Source organism: Schistocerca americana, chromosome 8, assembly GCF_021461395.2.
Source record: "Schistocerca americana isolate TAMUIC-IGC-003095 chromosome 8, iqSchAmer2.1, whole genome shotgun sequence".
Classification (NCBI taxonomy): Eukaryota; Metazoa; Arthropoda; class Insecta; order Orthoptera; family Acrididae; genus Schistocerca; species Schistocerca americana.
This window is the reverse complement of record NC_060126.1, coordinates 228,502,823-228,520,884: the sequence shown is the minus strand read 5'-3', so window position 1 is coordinate 228,520,884 and position 18,062 is coordinate 228,502,823. Positions and strand designations below refer to the sequence as shown.

Sequence of the window (18,062 nt, the reverse complement as noted above, 5' to 3'; positions counted from 1 at the left end):
GATTGAGACAACAGCGAACGCGGAAGAATATACATATCATGTCATGTTTATATTCGTATTATTCTTATGCCTAATAGTGATACAGTCAGAAATGAAGCACAGCAATTGACTAGATTTTTAAATCTAAGATGACTCTAATTTATGTGCAGAATGTAATGTACTAATGAGGCGCCTGCAAAGATTTTCAAATGGAGAAAAATTTTCGCTAGACTCTCGTTCAGAACATCTTCTATCATACGCAGTCTATTATTTGGTTCTTGTTGATCATTATCAAAGAAAGCAGCAGTGTAAGTAACAACAAATAGCAGTCTCTTGCCATTGTTTCGCTAATGAGACGATTCCTCTCTTTTATTTTATTTTTTTAATTGTAAGCGGCGGTAGCGCGCACAAAAGCAAGCCATGCCGCGAGCGTCAACAGGCTGTAAAACACGCACTATCAGAATGCAACAAACAATGCATGACACAGTACAGTAATGAATTTTCAACTTAGAGTAACGTAAACACCTATAACAAAGAAAATGGCGCTTATCAGATCAAAGAAAAATAAGCAATCAATTCAAACCAGACGAAGCATGTGAAAAAGGAAGGGTACCCATATAAATATGGACGGAGCCCCTGACACACAGCAATGGCTACCTGGTAAAGCTTAACTGCTAAGCTTACGACTCAAACCAAACTACTGTATCTGTATCGTCATTCATTCGACCTAAATTGTGTCTCATATTACAATGGACCAACTTTGTTTAGATTTGGAGATGTGGCCTAAAACTTTTCTCTCCCCTTGAATTTCGAGTCTCAAATTTCAGGTGCGGCTTAGATTCGGGAAATTTGTTTTTCCTTGATTTCGAGTCGCATTTTTCAGGTGCGGCTTAGATTTGAGTAAATACAGTAAGTTAGATGTCAGTAAGGCTTTTGCCTAAATGACGTGTTGGGAAAGCTGTGCTTGTAAGCTGACTGGTATGTGCAAGACTATATTTATAACATACGACATACGTATGTGGAGGAACAGGTGCCTGTCCCCACATAATGCGAAATAAGTTTTGAAGTAACACACACACACACACACACACACACACACACACAATAATCAACAATATCATACATTTATCTTTTCAGAGTACCAAATCAAAAATGGTAAAGGCTATTGAGAGAGTATTTGTGTCAACAGCATGTGTTTGAACATTGCTGTACCGAACATTGTTGTACTGAAATAAGTGCGTTGATTAAATCCAAGACAAAAATAGTGAATACTGTAAAAATGAAAGGTGAATAATTGCGGATTAGGAATGAGATAGGAAAATGTACAGTCGTAAAGAATGGTTTAGCCGGCTGTTATATATAAGGCAACTATTGTTAGGAAAGACCCACCACTCCTCCAGTTTGGTAACATTCTTAGTCTGGCAGATGGTTACGCAGATGTGATCAGAGAAGACTTATGTTTACTCCATAAAAGAAAAATTACTGTGCTTGTAGAAAATAAGCAATGAAATACTAAGCAACAAAGTAGGAGTAAAATTCAATGTAAGGACACATTTTTTCTCAAAGAGCAGCAAATCTAACAGATATCCTGTGTACCAGGGTAGAAATGGTATTACTAAATAAAGGATTTAAGTACATGTTAACTGAATCTTCTGTCGGTTCTTGGTAGAACAACATTATAATAAATGAAAAGTACTAGCTTTTGTTCTGCAGTATTACTTTTGTTGTGTTAACCTGTTTTCATCTTACAAGGCCATCTTCAGACATTTGCTGATGATTGTCACCAAAGAAGTTAAAATGTTTGTAAACAAAACATTGAAAGAGAATTTAAACATCTGGATTGAAGGAGATGTACAATATCTCACCCAAATTCCAAGTTAAATCAATAAAAAAATTAATAGCAAGTACTAAGGTTTTACTAGACATGGGACAGTTGTCAATTTGCAAGCAGGCTGAGCTCACTAGGAAAGTCTTGGAACTAACAGCCAAACAGATGAAGTTGCAAGAAAAAAATTTGTTACTAATAGGAAAGTGTATGATACAGTGTTAGATATTAATAATACACTCTAAGAGAAAGATGCCATTGGTGTTAAGTTGGACAAGGGTAGCACATTGATCATCACTCACAAAGACAAATATAGAAATAAGGTAAATGAATTTTTCATGAATGACAATATTATAAGATTGATAAGGACCAACTAATAAATTTAATGCACATAAAAAGCTTGAAAATGCAATTCTGTCTTCACAAGAAGAAAAAAAAAATTAAAAACTGTCTTGTAGCAAAGCCCAGGTACCTAAACCTTAGAGCCCAACCAAAGATCCATAAGGAAAACACACAAGTTTGTCCATGAGCAGCCCTGTGTATTTGTTAAGCAAGAAGCTTAATGGAATCATTAATAAACTGTATGTATTCAAAACTAATTTTACAGTTAGAAACTCACAAGATTTACGAAACGAGTTTAAAAGCATAAAAATTCCTATGAGTAGGAAGTTTGCTTCATTTGACATTACAAACCTCTGTACGGACATTCCAGAACAATTTATTAAGATATGGTACAGCTAACATGATCAAAATGAGTTAATTGAAGTACTACAGCTAGTGCTATTATACAATTACTTTCCATTTCAAGGTGTAATATTTTCACAAATGAAAGATAAAAAAAAAAAGCTTAGCAATGGGAATGTCACCCATGGGTACACTTGTTAACATCTTTGTTAGCCATGTAAAGAGGAAGATTTTTAATGAATATAAAAAGAACGGGGATTAAATAGTATATTACAGATGAATGTAGATGACAAATTGATCCTTTTAATGGCAGCATTGAAAAGAGAAATTACATGCACAAACAACTAAAAAGTATGCAAATGGATTGATAATGGAATTAGAGTGGGAAATGAGAACCAGCTTCCTTGATTTAATAATAGTAATTTGAAACATAGATTTGGCGTTCATAGAAAATGTACAACAAATACAGTAGTGAACAGCAACTTCTGTCATCCTACTGCTCATAAAAAGGTGTTCTTCCATTTGATGTTCATCACATTGTGAGCTTTCCATTAGAAAAGATGAAACTGGTAAGGAACTAAGAATAATAGAAGCCATAGCTACAAACAAATTACAGTTTGCACACAATTAGTGAAATCTGCCAGGTGAAGTAGAAAGCAAAAGAAAGTAATAAAAAAATTATGAAACCACATTAGCTATAGAGGTAAAAAAAAAGAAAATCTGAAATACACTTTCACGCCATTATCGGAACAATTTCAGGTAAAGTAGCATGTATGCTTTTTTTTGACAAAATGCTGAATGACATCAACAATCACAAAATGCAGATAGAGCCACCTTTCAATAAATTTGTCACTTACAAAATAAACGCCGGAGATTGTGATAAAATTACATTGGCCAATTATGGAGCAATTTTAACACACAGTTTAAAGAACATGTCAGACAGAGTAAAAGTAATACATCCACATTTAGTATGCATCTGAGAGAAAGCAGCCGCTCCACATTAGACATAAATGTAACAGTAAAAATTCTCACAGAGCAGAAAAGAGATTGAGATACATGAGCACCTCATAATGCAGCCAATGTGAATATTAAATGCGAAGACAGACCTGCGGAATAAAGATTTGTATACAATTTTAATCATGTTTTATTTCCTACATGAATTATCTGTGAAGTAAAAGATTTTTAGACAATTTTAATATTTTTTTCCTATGTGAATTGGGTAATAAAATGACTTGATCTTACCCCCATCTCGTCAGTGATTGCAAAGCAGTACTGTATCTCTGCGTAGTTGTAGTTTTGTAATTGTACTAATGATGAAAGTTATTAATTTTAATACTCTGCTATAGGAAAATGAACACGAGACCATTTCAGAGAAAAATATTACAAAAATGACACTTGGACTTATTCAGTAATAATGAATGTAAATGATTTTAGTATTTTACAGTATTGTAAACAATTTTAACAGTTTTGTAAATGATTGTGACAGTTAATATATTGATGTGACATACGACTTTAATCAAATGTAAGTACTGGTTTACTAAAGGGTGAGGGACAGTAATGTTGTGCTGCTTTATGGTTTGTGTAATGACAGTTAGCACAGATGCTACTAACTGCAGTGGCGTAAAGACAGAGGACAATAAGCTATTTTTCTATGTTAAAAACATGGTTCAGATTTTTGCTATCCTGAGTGATTATAACATTCAGCTCACATTTACAGTCAATATTCTCATAACACACAGTTTAAAGAACATGTCAGACAGAGTAAAAGTAATACATCCACATTTAGTATGCATCTGAGAGAAAGCAGCCGCTCCACATTACCTTTAAGTAATTAAAGCATAAAAATTATCAAATATCAAGATTTGGTCATGTGACCAAGAATGCTCTGTTATTGGCTGAAGCTCTGATGACATCATAGACTAGGAGTAAGACTAAGCTATACATGTGTTACAGGATTATCAGCCGAAGTTCCTAGGTTTTTACGTACTTTTTCTGCAAATAGTTTAGCTGTTCAATAATAAAAATGCATTTACATCTTTTAAGTACCAATAGAAAGGAATTTTGTGTACACTGATAGTGGAAACCACCCAAAAGTTGATGCATTTATGCTCCAGTCATTTAGAGCTGTGATATGTGCAAGGGTGAACATTCGTTTACCTGATCCCTGCAACATCATTAAGCTTGCTAGAACTGAGGAATCGTAGAACTTTTGGAAATGGGTCCATATCTTATATCTAGATTGTCAACTGTCAGTCATGAACTACAACCCTAAGCACAATAATATTATTCTTGGCAAATCATAGTGCTGATTTCCACTATACAAGAAGCGTAATAGATATGCCACCTGCAGCAAGTGCATGTGGTGCAACATATAGCATGTGTAACTGCAGATCAGAACAGGTTCGAATCTATTGCTAATGTAAGTGCTTGCAAACACCACGGAAAAAACACTAATACTCTGTTTCTAATTGGTGTATTGATGTTTTGTATTTGTGATTTGGTTTTCATATCCAATGACTTTAAATTTGTTTCACAAATAAGTTAAAATATTTTTGCTGGCAGGTTTCAAATCAGAGACCTAGGAATATGACTTCTAATATTCGGCAACCCATCATTTTACCAACCAAGCCACCAAATAAGTGCAACAAAATGGCCACAACTATAAATTTTACTGTGAACTTGATATCCTTGAATGCCACTATCCTTCTTTGTAACAATGTAAAAGCATATCATAGAGGAAAATTAATGTTAACTTCAGAATGCAAGACATTTTTAATTAAGTAAGTGAACTTGGGCATTGACATGATGGCATTTTGCCGATACAGTGCAACCACTTTTTGCACACCTTTTCACTCTTTGGAACACTCAAAAACAAGATTTCAAGAGTTTTTATGGATGAATTTGTATAGTGTGGTGTTGCACGCCATTTGTAATCCGTTTTTCGAAATGTGATTCCTAAAACAAGACGCCACTGTGAATTAGCTTTATGACAGTAGGAACAGCGAGCTGGCCAGTGACGTCAGAGGCATCTCATGACTCAAATAAAGTGTTTCTGCAGACTTTCAAATTATTTGAATTTCATTTCCATTTTTATAAGAGAACATTGATGTTCAAGAGAGAAAACAGTGTGTTATGAGCACAAAATGATGTAATTAACCATTTAAGACTATTTTCAGAAAATAGTCAAATACCCTATTCTTAGAAAGATTTAATAAGATCTCGTAGCATCTTGGTAGCAGTAATGAATATTTGATTATGCCTTTATTGGTTATAAGTAACATCAAAGTCCATGATGTAAGAATTTTAATAAGACGTAACAACATGTAACCAAGACTTTGAACACATGACTACAGCTCCCTGTGGTGATAATTTTGTTTCTGCAAAATGATAGCTCCTATCATAATTTTTGGATGAGGTATGTTTCGCTGTGATTTGTAGTAATTACATTTATGTATGAGTGAATGAAAGTACATAGTATGATGTTAAACGAATGTGTAAGGGCTAGTAAGCTACCTAGCTGTATGTAAAGTTTTTGCTTACATGACGTTTTGTGAAAGTTATGCATGTAAGCTGATGGTTTGTGGAAGACTATATTCGTAATTTTTGAGATACATATATGCAGGAACAAAAGCCTGTCCCCACACAATACTGCACAATCTTTTTTTAATTTGGCACACATATTACTAACATCATGTAAGTAATGTAAACAGAAACGGTAACATGTAATCATAATGCTGTCCACTAATGTGTCTTACCTGTTTACTGTAGTTGTGGGATTATGCAGCGGACAATTGAAAATGGTCTAGGGTCACACTTGGCAAGTAATGTAATTTATATGCAAAGTGCATTAAAGGAATAAAACTGACAGCCTGCAGTGGTTAAAACAGTTCCATCATGAAGGTAAAACTTGTTTGCCTCCTTGTCACATATCCTTTCATTTCTCATTAATCTTCTTATGTTATCTTCCTGTTTTCTGTTAACTGGTACTAATGGTACACTTCTTCAGAAGTGTGCTTATCTTTAGTTTGTCTCCTTACAGTTTCTGAAATAGATCTGATTAGTTTAAAACCAACAGGTATCATCATTGTTTTGATAACTAAATTTTTTATATGGGCTGTTATGGTTTGGTGTAGAAAAATTATATGATACAGTGACAGATATGCTTCTGATGGTGAAAGTAGTGGATACCAGTTATTTGCTGCTTTTTTCTTTCAAGCTTATATAAGATGATATATTTTGTAATTAATTTTTAACCCAAGCCGCATATTTTTCAAGTCATTTCTCAACTATATGTGAAAGTACGAATGTATAAGTGGTTTACATGGCTGAATACATGATCAAGCTTTACTTTTCTTCAGGACACGTCTTCGTAATAGACGGTCATACCAGGAATCATCGGAGAACAGCAGTCAGAGCAAAGAAACTACAAATGCTCGTGCTAAGAAACTGAGGAGTAAGTCCATGTTGACTCTTCTTTTTCTTTTCCTTCTCCCATCATTAGAAGAAGAAAAGTGGAAATATATAAAGTAGCTAATGGCTTGTAGCAGTTGTACATTATATTCACCCTCAAGTAGCTAAATATCAACTTTTTGGAGTAGAGTAGTATTCCTCTGTAAGTAGAAAGGCAAGCTTGAAAAAAGTAATGAAAGGTAAGTAGCTTCATTCATTACCCACTTACGATTTGATTCTCAAGAATCTGTCGATATGTACTATATTCCCTTTTGCTTCAGTCCTGTTCCCTGTTGCAGAAATAGGAATCCCTTGCTCCAAAAGACTGTGGTTGTTTAACATACTTTCTGTATTTTTGTGTGGGATGCTATTAAAGAACACTTTTTTGGTAATAGTTTGAACTTTTAATTTTTATTGCTCTGAAAATAACAATGTGAGAGAAAATAATTTCATAATAAAATCTCCTCAAAGGGAAGCATGAATACCCTTCAGTCAGCATGACTATACCTATAAAAGCAGCAGGTATGGGGGTTTATTCATTTATGTATGCATCCAAAAAAAGTGTTAAGAATATGCCAAGGGCTTTGTACAAAAATAGCCAATTACATGTCATAAATCTGCATATTTAAATAGGTTTCTAAACAATTTGTGGGGTTTTCAACGCATCTTTGCAGTAATGAGAAAGAAAAGCATTCACAGTTCGGATTTTTAAGTGATCTCTCTGATGTGGCAGCTATTTGTACATTAGTTAATACCATCAATGAATATTCAAATACCAAAATACCTTTAGCTAAGATATTTTCAAATGTATGTAACACATCATTTGCTCGCATCACTGTGACAGTAGTTTGAGAAGTGACATTGTCACAAAATTGAAGATTCAATATTGAGAATAAGTAGTCCAAATATTCGATGTATTAACACTACCTAAAGGTATATGGAAGTTTGGAAACAATATGTCAAGTGGTTCTACTCTTTTTTCCCCTGCTTTGTAGAAAATTTGTTTGCTGTAAACTTCAAGAGTACAGTTCATCCATTTTTGTACTATTAAAAGAAAAACAAATAAATAAATGAACACATCATTATTGAAAAGTGTAATATACTATCAGGAAGCAGTAAAAAGTAATAATAGCTTACATTTTGGGGAGACATATTGAAGAAATTTATGAAATAATTTTTTCTGTTTCTGTCACTTTACACTAATGTTTATTAGCATAATGCATTTCGGCAGCATGCAGTAATCATTAGGTGCTTTGCACTAACCACTGCATCCACATGGTGGATGTGAACCCATGTGAGTGGTGGTTGTTTCTCATCACTCACTTTACATACAGTGCAGTAGCAGTTTGCTCATGCACCATCATGCAGATGTGCATTCAGTGAGTGCATGGTGTCAGGTGAGCGGCCCAGCCATGTAGCTAAAGAACCAGCTTCATCACACTAATGGGCCGAGAAAGCATAGGAATACATGTAGAATTAGAATTTTGTTTTTAGCTGTTGATTTTCAATATTTTCTAAGTATAATGTGTGTGCTGTATACCTGAGATTCACCAAATATTATCACATTGATCAAGTATGAAAATTGAGATGATAATCAGATATTGAACGTTATTAATGTCTTCAATTTAGCTGTGGAATTGTAAATTTTTGTGAATGTGTAGCTGATGAAACATTGCTCATGTTCACTCTGCAACTAAAATTGCACAGACATGGAGACACATTTTGAATAGAATGTGTGAGAAAGTTTTATGTTGAGAAGCATGACAACTGAGTTTAATTGACAACTTTGTTTATCACTGACCAGAAAGAGGAAGGAAACACAAAATACAGCAGTAAGCAGCAATGAGCATTATTCTAATAAATTTCTATTTAAAGAATCATTTGAATTACTAGATCATTCAAACAAAATCACAAATAAATTATTAGTATCTTTAATAATGAAGAATACCACAGTATTTCATTTATTTACTACTTCTACATAATTCTATAAATGGTGTTTGTTCTCTTGGCTCAGGCTGTTTCTGTTTGCTAAATAAGTTGTTGGTGGTTTGTACAGAAATGTGCCTCTGTGGGTTAAGTTCCAGACTACAAAGCTATAACTTTGGTTTCAAACACCCCCTCTCCCGCCCCACAGTCCTCTGATTTTTTTCTGATACTTATCGCTTCCTTTGCCTGTAACAATGACGAAAATGCCAAGTCAAGTTGCACTTTGTTTAGGAGTACATGTTGAACTCTTAATTCGTTGTATAAGTCAGTTCAGAGGTGAGAGGAAGGCAAGGGCGCAACACTATTCCTAGCAAAACACTACAGTGTTCAAAGCATACTTTGGATTGAGCACAAGTTTACTTGCTTTACAGTGTAAAAAATGCTACATAAAAATTCCTCCTGATAATTTTAGCAATTACACTACCAGTGTGGTCCAATTCATTTGACTCTGTGTTTGCGAGTGCTTACCCCCCTCCCCCTATTTACGTGTGGAATTATTCTACGTAAGCAGCCAAAGATGAGAATGCAGCCCAAAGAAATATCAAAGAAAATAGGTGATAAGTTTCAAATGATCACTTGAAAAGGAAATTTGTTTTGAATGTCATTTAGAGAGTGAAGCTAATGTGAAATCACAACAAAGTTATTGGCCAAAAAACAAGTGGTCCACCCTGTTGCTGAACACACTGCGAAACATGATATCCCTCATCTCAATTACTGCTTCACAGCCTGTGCCATATGGATCCTTCCCACCAACACAGCTTTTCTGAATTGTGCAGATGGGAACTGTCCCTGCAATACATCCTACGTTCTCGTAACCCTCATGGCCTCAACCTTCATTAGTCACTGTCCTCACCCATCCAGCCCCCTCCCTGTTCCCATTCCAGCACTACACAGCCATCATTTCACCGCCACACCCAATCTTTTAATTTCTTTTTATTTCTCTCCTTTCTGCTACTACCCCGTCCCCCCTCCGCACCTTCTCTCCTGTCCTCTGTCTAAACTGCAGCACTTGACTCTCTGCCACTCCCACCATTCTATCCCTCCCCCTTCTTGCCCCAGCCTCCTCCTTACCCCCCACCCAGTGGCCTCCCATCATGCACTGGTGCTGCTGCTCGCAGTGTGGTTTCAGCTCGCTGGGACTGCAGGTGTGTGTGTGTGTGTGTGTGTGTGTGTGTGTGTTTGTGTGCGCGCGCTCCTGGCAAAGGCGTTAATGGCCGAAAGCTATAATTGTGTGAATTTTTTTGTTGTGCCTATCGTGACTCAGCATGTCCGCTATATGGTGAGTAGCAACTTTCCTTCTCTGCTATTGTCATATGTATTTCTCAGTGTTTACGGAAGAAGATAGTGTTTTGAAAGTCTTATACCAATCATAAGATTATTATATCAGATATGTAACATCAGTATCTTCTTTGCATGTGTAGAGTATGTCATAAAACATGCAATTGAAGCATTTACAAATGGCTCTGCGCACTATGGGACTTAACATTTATGGTCATCAGTCGAAGCATTTACAAAATTGTGTGTAGTAAATACAAAAACCTTCATGAATGCCAAACTGGAAGAGACTTTCCTTCTCTCACAAACTATTATGATAAATCACCAATAACCACCCAGATTAAGCACACTGACTATCCATTCCAGGATATTGTGAATGATCTTCAGGTTTTAACATAAAATGGACAAGGGATTTCAAATGGACTTGTATGAAAAACTAGAAATTTTCGTTTATAGCACAGTGCGTGGTAACAGGTTGCTAAAACTTAAAATGACTTAACAATACTGAACAACAAAGAAATCATGTATCGTGTGTCATTATGTAAATATGCTCATAGAAAATATTATATTTTTATTGTTTGTAGTAGCTTAACAACTGAAGTTTATTTATCTTAGCTGCTAAGAGTCTTTGGAATGTAAACATCTGAATATGAAAGTGTTTATCATTGTGCTCTGTGTGCCATCCAAATCCAGCAAAAATGTAAGTAGGACATAAGTGAAATACTCAACTCACGTAAGGTATACACTGAAATAAATTAATCTTTCGGTGCACAGCACTAAATTTCAGTATATAACCTGACTGGCACACCCCCAATAAATAGGCACCATCACACTTTGTTAATGTACATGTCACTGTAAAGCAGCTGATGATGGCAGCATGCTGCTGAAATGTGTCATTCTAATAAATATTAGTGAAAAGTGACGGAAGCAGAAAAAATTGTTCCACACGTTTGTTATATAGTTGGTGCTCTCAACAGTTTCTATACATGGCTAAATTTATGTTTATATAGATGGAAGCTTAACTACAAGAACTGTTTTGTTGATCTGTAAAGGAACTATATTAAATTAACGTTCCCAAAAAATTTGCTGATTCTACAAACTTAGAAATTATAGATAGATGTATTTTGCAGATACTCAGTCATTAGTAAGCTGTGACCTGATAATTTGGGCTACTCATTCAGCTACGCCAAGTTCCCGATTATCTGGGTTAATGCTGACACAAGAGTGAACAGACAACCAAAAAACATAGATTGTCCAAAATACATGTCACATTTAGAAACCCAATGCACTGCACTCCACAAACTGGTAACTTATTTACTCACTTAAAACTTACTCACTTAAAACATGCTGTATTTTGTTATTATTTGCCTTCAGTTCACTTTTAGGAAATAATTGTCCATTTTTTATTCATTTCTGTTTTCCATGTCTCCCGCCCGTCTGTCCTCATTCTCCATAGAACCAGAAGATTGGTCTAGCCAGATGAATTTTGTTCCCACATACTCTGATGACAGAGAGGCATATTTCAGTGCATCATTGCGCTTGATGATAGGTTCCTCAGTTGCATTGTCTTCACTCTCTTTCACTGCCAAACACCCTTTTTCACTGTATCCACATCATGTAGCTACTCAAATCTCATAGGTAACATTCTTTAACCACTCATGAAAATTTTGGTCATCGTATGTCTTCACAAATAGAAATTTGTATACTAAATAAAAATATCCATTCTGATTACAGCAGGACATTTCAGGCTTCTTTTTTTTATTTTTCAAAAATTGCCGAACTTTGTTAGGATAATCTGTACTCAGAAAATCAAGAGCTATCTGTACATAAGAATTAATCATTGCCCAGAAGATGGTGTTCAGAATTGTGTGTGGAGTACAGTTTTAAGGGGTCTACACAAACAGTAGGGAATATTATCAACAACACCACACCACAGTTACATTCTGATGAAATTTGTTGTTAAAAATTCATTTTCATGTCACAATAATATGTTGTTATATAGAGGAAATTGATCCTATAGAATGTAACTTTTGCTCAGAATGAATGTGCAGCTATGTAACTTTTGTAGTCTGCCTACAGCATATAATGTCTGACAGACAAGACAAATGAGCTGAAGTGCAACCTACACTGACATTGCATCTAAGTTCGTAAACGAGTTTCTGTTATGAGTAAGTAGTCAGTTTATACACTCGTAAATGGTCAGCATGTAGCCATATATAAATATATAGTATTTTCATAAGTAAGCAGGGATGGTTTAAGATCCAAGCAACACAAGTGGCCATCTGGAGGAGAAAAAACTGAGAGGGGCACCACAGACACCTCAGTACAAATGTTGTGTGCAGGATGTAACAAATACTTATACTGGTGAAAGTATGCAATAACGTAAGAAAATCATTCCAGTAAACATCAGTTAGCAAATGAGCAATTTTCAAGACAAATGCAACTGGGCGTTTATGAGCCACCAATGACTTCAGTATCAAATACTGTCCTAGCGGGAACAAATGTGTTTGGAATGTTAAATTTTCAATCAGGTCGCAGTCCAGTTGGGCACAAATTTCACCCAAGGCCTACCTTAACACATACTACTACAATACTTCAGCACACTGTGTTACAATTTACTGTACGCCCATATATGAAGGAGGTGCTCCACATAGCACCTTCCCATTTGATTGCAGTATTGCGCTCGTCTCTGCTGTGAATTATGAATTCTTTGAAACATCTGGTCTCAGAAGACTGTAAAATTCAGTGCTCCTGTTCTTCAACCATATCGGAGAGACTGCTGTACACATGACTTCTTAGATCCCCAGAAAAGAAAAGAAAAAAAAAAAAATTGAGATGATTGCAGTCATGTGATCTTGGTGGTTAAAGTACAGGCTGTGGTCGACCTGCCCATCTTGGACCACATTGGTACTTTATATGTCAGCAGCAAGATATACCTGTGGTGCTTCATGCCTGTACTACATGTTTAATAGATAACACTTTTTATTGAATCTGGAACAATACCATGGGTTTTTTATTTTCATTAACAGGTTTTAAAGAGCTCAGGAGTTAGCTGAAGTGGAAATTAAATGTTTCATCTTTTAATACAAGATGTGGCTGTAAAATGATGGGACTGCTGCTGCAAAACATTCTATTTCAAAAACATACATATTTAGTTATTGTTGCCCTCAATATACTCTCCTCCTCCTCCTCCTCCTCTATCACTACAAAGCTCCATGCATATTTTCCATTGACAGAAACAGTGCTGGAAGTTTTCCACTACTTCCGTGAAATGAAATCTTGTTCCTTTTGATGCAGATCTGACCTTAGGAAATGGTAAGTCACATGGTGCTAGGTCAGGCAAAAAAGGTGGGTTGTCTAACACTGGGATCCCGTAAGTCATTAAAAAACCTCTTTAATAGGCCATGTGGTGAGAGCCAATGTGTCGTCTTGATGCAGAACCTGTGACTTGTTCTTCCAAAATTTTGAACAGATTTTTCCTTAATTCTCATGGAGTTGAGCAAGAACCTCAAGATAATAATGCTGATTAACAGTTCGACCTTCAGGAATCCATTGAAGATACACAATTACATGAATATGTGAAAAACGAAGCATCAACACTATAGTTCCAAAATGTAAGACATGTCATGTACTTTCATGTGTGTATAAGCTGTGGTAAATATTTCCAAAAGTTGAGGTAGTGTGGGTAGTTTCATATATTTTTGTGTGTATGTTGACAGTATTAAAGATATCATCTCTTGTAGGTAAATAAGTGAGTGCTAGCTCATAATTTCATACATTAATATATTGAATAATAGATTGCTTTTTGTATTTTAGCTATTTAAAGGATATTGCAGTCACCAGCCACATTCATTCCTTCAGGTTCTACAAACAAAGAAATGCTGCCTGGTTGGCACACACACACACACACACACACACACGTCTGTCAACTGGGATTGGCTTGAGGCATCTGACCATTTTGAATGTAGTCTCGTTTATTATCTTGTCGACATATGGCTTGCATGATGAGAAGCAAATTAGCAACCAAAGGAGTGGAAGCTGCTAATCTTGCACTAAAAGTAGAGGAGTTTGTTTCATGTACTAGGATGATTATAGCTGTGCTTTTTGAGGGTTGAAAAGGGTTATCATTTTTGTTATCCTGTATGAAAATAATTAGCAACTAGAACTCAAGTCTCCTGGACCATGTCGATGAAAAGCTATGAGAGGATTACATTGCAAAAGTAGAAAAAGTGTCATAGAACTATCAGGTCCATAAAATACTTCACCAGTGAGAAAACATAGTAATGTTTACTATAAATTGAAAATTCGAGTCAGATTAAAACTGTATACCAGAGCGGGACTCCATCCCGGTGCCATTGTCTTTCAAAGGCAGATGTCCTACTAACTGAACTGTCCTGTTACTGCTCATGGCCTGCCCTCATCACTTTACTTCCACCAGTACCTGTCTCGTACTCTCCAGAGTTCATTCTGTTGTATATTGTGTGAATAACCATACTTTTTACCAGATTTGACATTCTCTTACTTCCACCTATTCCCACAATTTTTTAAAAAAGTGACTGCAATCATTTTTTATCCAGTAAAGTTGTATTAGCCATAAATGGCCAAGGCCCTTTCAAAATCGCACTTCAGCGAGCTAATCAACTCGGTGGAAAAATTATACAACATTACAAATAGTGAAGTTTTCTATGTGCAACGAGACCAAGAACTTTTCTCTCTGCCTTGCAGCAGTCATACTGTTGACATTTCTCTCTCTTTTGTTTTTTAGTCATGACTAAGACTGCATTGCATGTTTTTTGTGACTACTTTGATTCATATAAAATGACTTAAGTTAATAAGAGAAAAAAAAGTACTCCATAATGTATAGTTAAGCCTGTTGGTGTCTAAATTATCCTAATATTTTTAAAAAAATTCCTTATTTTTATATATTTTTACTTCTACGACCTGTTTTCTTCCCCACCTACCATATTTGAAATTACTGTTTTGTTCTTGTTCATCTGTTATCCTTGCCCTCTTTTATCCTCCCTGTGCACCAGCCCATATTTGTTTCGAATTCTGTGTCACTTGCTATTGGTAAATTCCAGAACCTCTGCCAGTTGTCAAGTAATGGCAAAACCTTCATTGAATTTCTTTCTCACATATTGCGCAACTGCAAGGTTGAGACTTCACATATATCTCCACAAAGTCACCGGTATGATTTGCATAAGTAACAACTATTGCATTGGATAGAAATGAATGCTGTGCCTACTGGTAAAAGCATTATCGCCCAAAAATAAAAATGCTAACGTAACAGCAACAGTGATGTGTTTGTGAGCAGTAAGTGACAGTAATAATTCTATAGTTTAGTTTTAAACATATTACTGCTCTTTTTGAGGCAGGACATTAGTTTTCATCATTGAGTAATTTTTAAGAATGGTGAATAAAGAAATTGTGTTGTAGTCTTGGGCTTTGTAACACAACAAACATTTAATAAATGATACAGCACATTTTATTTTCTCAGCCAGGTTTTATTGGAAAAATTGTAATTTTGCCTGCGATTTCTTTAAACCGTCCTGTGTCATGTCATGTATTTCCAGCAACTTAGCACTATAGCAGTGATAAGGAAGTTATTGATGCAGCAAGAACTTGGCTGAGAGAGAGAGAGACCTGTAGAGTAGTGCCATGACAGCATACAAGACCGATTAAGATGGCGTAAGGCCATAGGACTGAATGGAGATTATGTTGAAAAATACTGTTTTGTGGCCAAAGAATTGGGAATCAGTATGATATAATAAGTTATGAATAAAATGATCCTACTTTGAGAAAAAGACGGTATTGCATTACTGTTTGAATGACCCTTGTAAGGACAGTCAGTACATCATTTTTGAGAAAGTAGTTTTTGTGTCACAACTGTGCATCTTGTTTTTACTTAGATTTTGTAGGAATTTAACCTATTAAAATAATTAATGAACTGCACGGTTCTCATTTTCTTGCAAGACTGACCATTGAATCCCTTTTTGATGTAATTGATGTGTGTTTACAGAAGTGTTACAGTGAACTTCATTAATCCTAAGGGGCCCAAAAATCAGAAGTTAGTGTTAAAAAAGTTGTGTTACCTGTGGATTCAAAATTCTATTTTGGAATACAGTTTTTCTACATGTTAACCATTATAGTATGTAGATACACAGTATGTAGATACAGACACTACTGGCCATTAAAATTGCTACACCACAAAGATGACATGCTACAGACGCGAAATTTAACCGACAGGAAGAATATGCTATGATATGCAAATGATTATCTTTTCAGAGCATTCACACAAGGTTGACGCCAGTGGCGACACCTACAATGTGCTGATATGAGGAAAGTTTCCAACCGATTTCTCATACACAGACAGCAGTTGACCGGCGTTGCCTGGTGAAACGTCGTCGTGATGCCTTGTGTAAGGAGGAGAAATGCTTACCATCACATTTCCGACTTTGGTAAAGGTCGGATTGTAGCCTATCGCGATTGTGGTTTATCGTAGTGCGACATTACTGCTCGCATTGGTCGAGAGCCAATGACTGTTAGCAGAATATGGAATCGGTGGGTTCAGGAGGGTAATACGGAACACTGTGCTGGATCCTAACAGCCTCGTATCACTAGCACTCGAGATGACAGGCATCTTGTCCGCATGGCTGTAACGGATCGTGCAGCCACGTCTCAATCCCTGAGTCAACAGATGGGGACGTTTGCAAGACAACAACCATCTGCACGTACAGTTCGATGACGTTTGCAGCAACATGGACTATCAGACCGGAGACCATGGCTGCGGTTACCCTTGACGCTGCACCGCAGTCAGGAGCACCTGCGATGGTGTACTCAACGACGAACCTGGGTGCACGAATGGCAAAACGTCATTTTTTTTGGATGAATCCAGGTTCTGTTTACGGCATCATGATGGTAGCATCCGTGTTTGGCGACACTGCGGTAAATGCACATTGGAAGCGTGTATCCGTCATCGCCATACTGGCGTATCACCCGGCGTGATGGTATGGGATGCCATTGGTTACATGTCTCGGTCACCTCTTGTTCGCATTGACGGCACTTTGAACAGTGGACATTACATTTCAGATGTGTTACGACCCGTGGCTCTAACCTTCATTCGATCCCTGCAAAACCCTACATTTCAGCAGGATAATGCATGACCGCTTGCTGCAGGTCACAATACGCCAGTCACTACTCTTGATGAACTGTGGTATCGTGCTGAAGCTGCATGGGCAGCTGTACCTGTACAAGCCATCCAAGCTCTGTTTGACTCAATGCCAGGTGTATCATCGCCGTTATTACGGCCAGAGGTGGTGGTTCTGGGTACTGATTTCTCAGGATCTATGCACCCAAATTGCGTGAAAATGTAATCACATGTCAGTTCTAGTATAATATATTTGTCCAATGAATACCCGTTTACCATCTGCAATTCTTCTTGGTGTAGCAATTTTAATGACCAGTAGTGTACATACTACAGCATATTATATGTTATCATAGAAAGACTAGAGCATGTACTGTTCTTTTATCTTGGATGATTAAAGAGAAGATGCAGAATGGTACAGAGTACATGAGTTGTGTTTATAACATCAGTGTACAACAATAACACAGAAAAAGAATGTAAGAAGAGAAAAGGTTTACATTTATTACTGTGATGTAACTTAAAAAGATGTACTTGCAAATTATTTTCTGGTGTAAAATTCCTGTAAATCATGCTGTTGTACAGGAAACAGAATGCCTTATAACTTCATGGCCAACTGTACTCTTGGCTCCCGTATAACTAGGAGTGGTTTTGGATGTTGCAGCAAAATGTTCTTAAGTCCCAGACTTGTGGCACTTTCTGGCAGATAGGCAGAATGATCAT

The 18,062-nt window shown here is 36.3% G+C and overlaps 1 protein-coding gene across 1 annotated transcript in view; it reads left to right on the top strand.

The window, feature by feature from the left end:
* LOC124625777 (histone-lysine N-methyltransferase SETDB1-like) overlaps positions 1-18,062 on the top strand; it is a 284,740-nt gene that overhangs the window by 225,224 nt on the left and 41,454 nt on the right. The window contains exon 21 of the mRNA XM_047149218.1: positions 6,847-6,941. Within this exon, the coding sequence (XP_047005174.1) occupies positions 6,847-6,941 (95 nt within the window). The remainder of the gene's footprint in view (positions 1-6,846; positions 6,942-18,062) is intronic.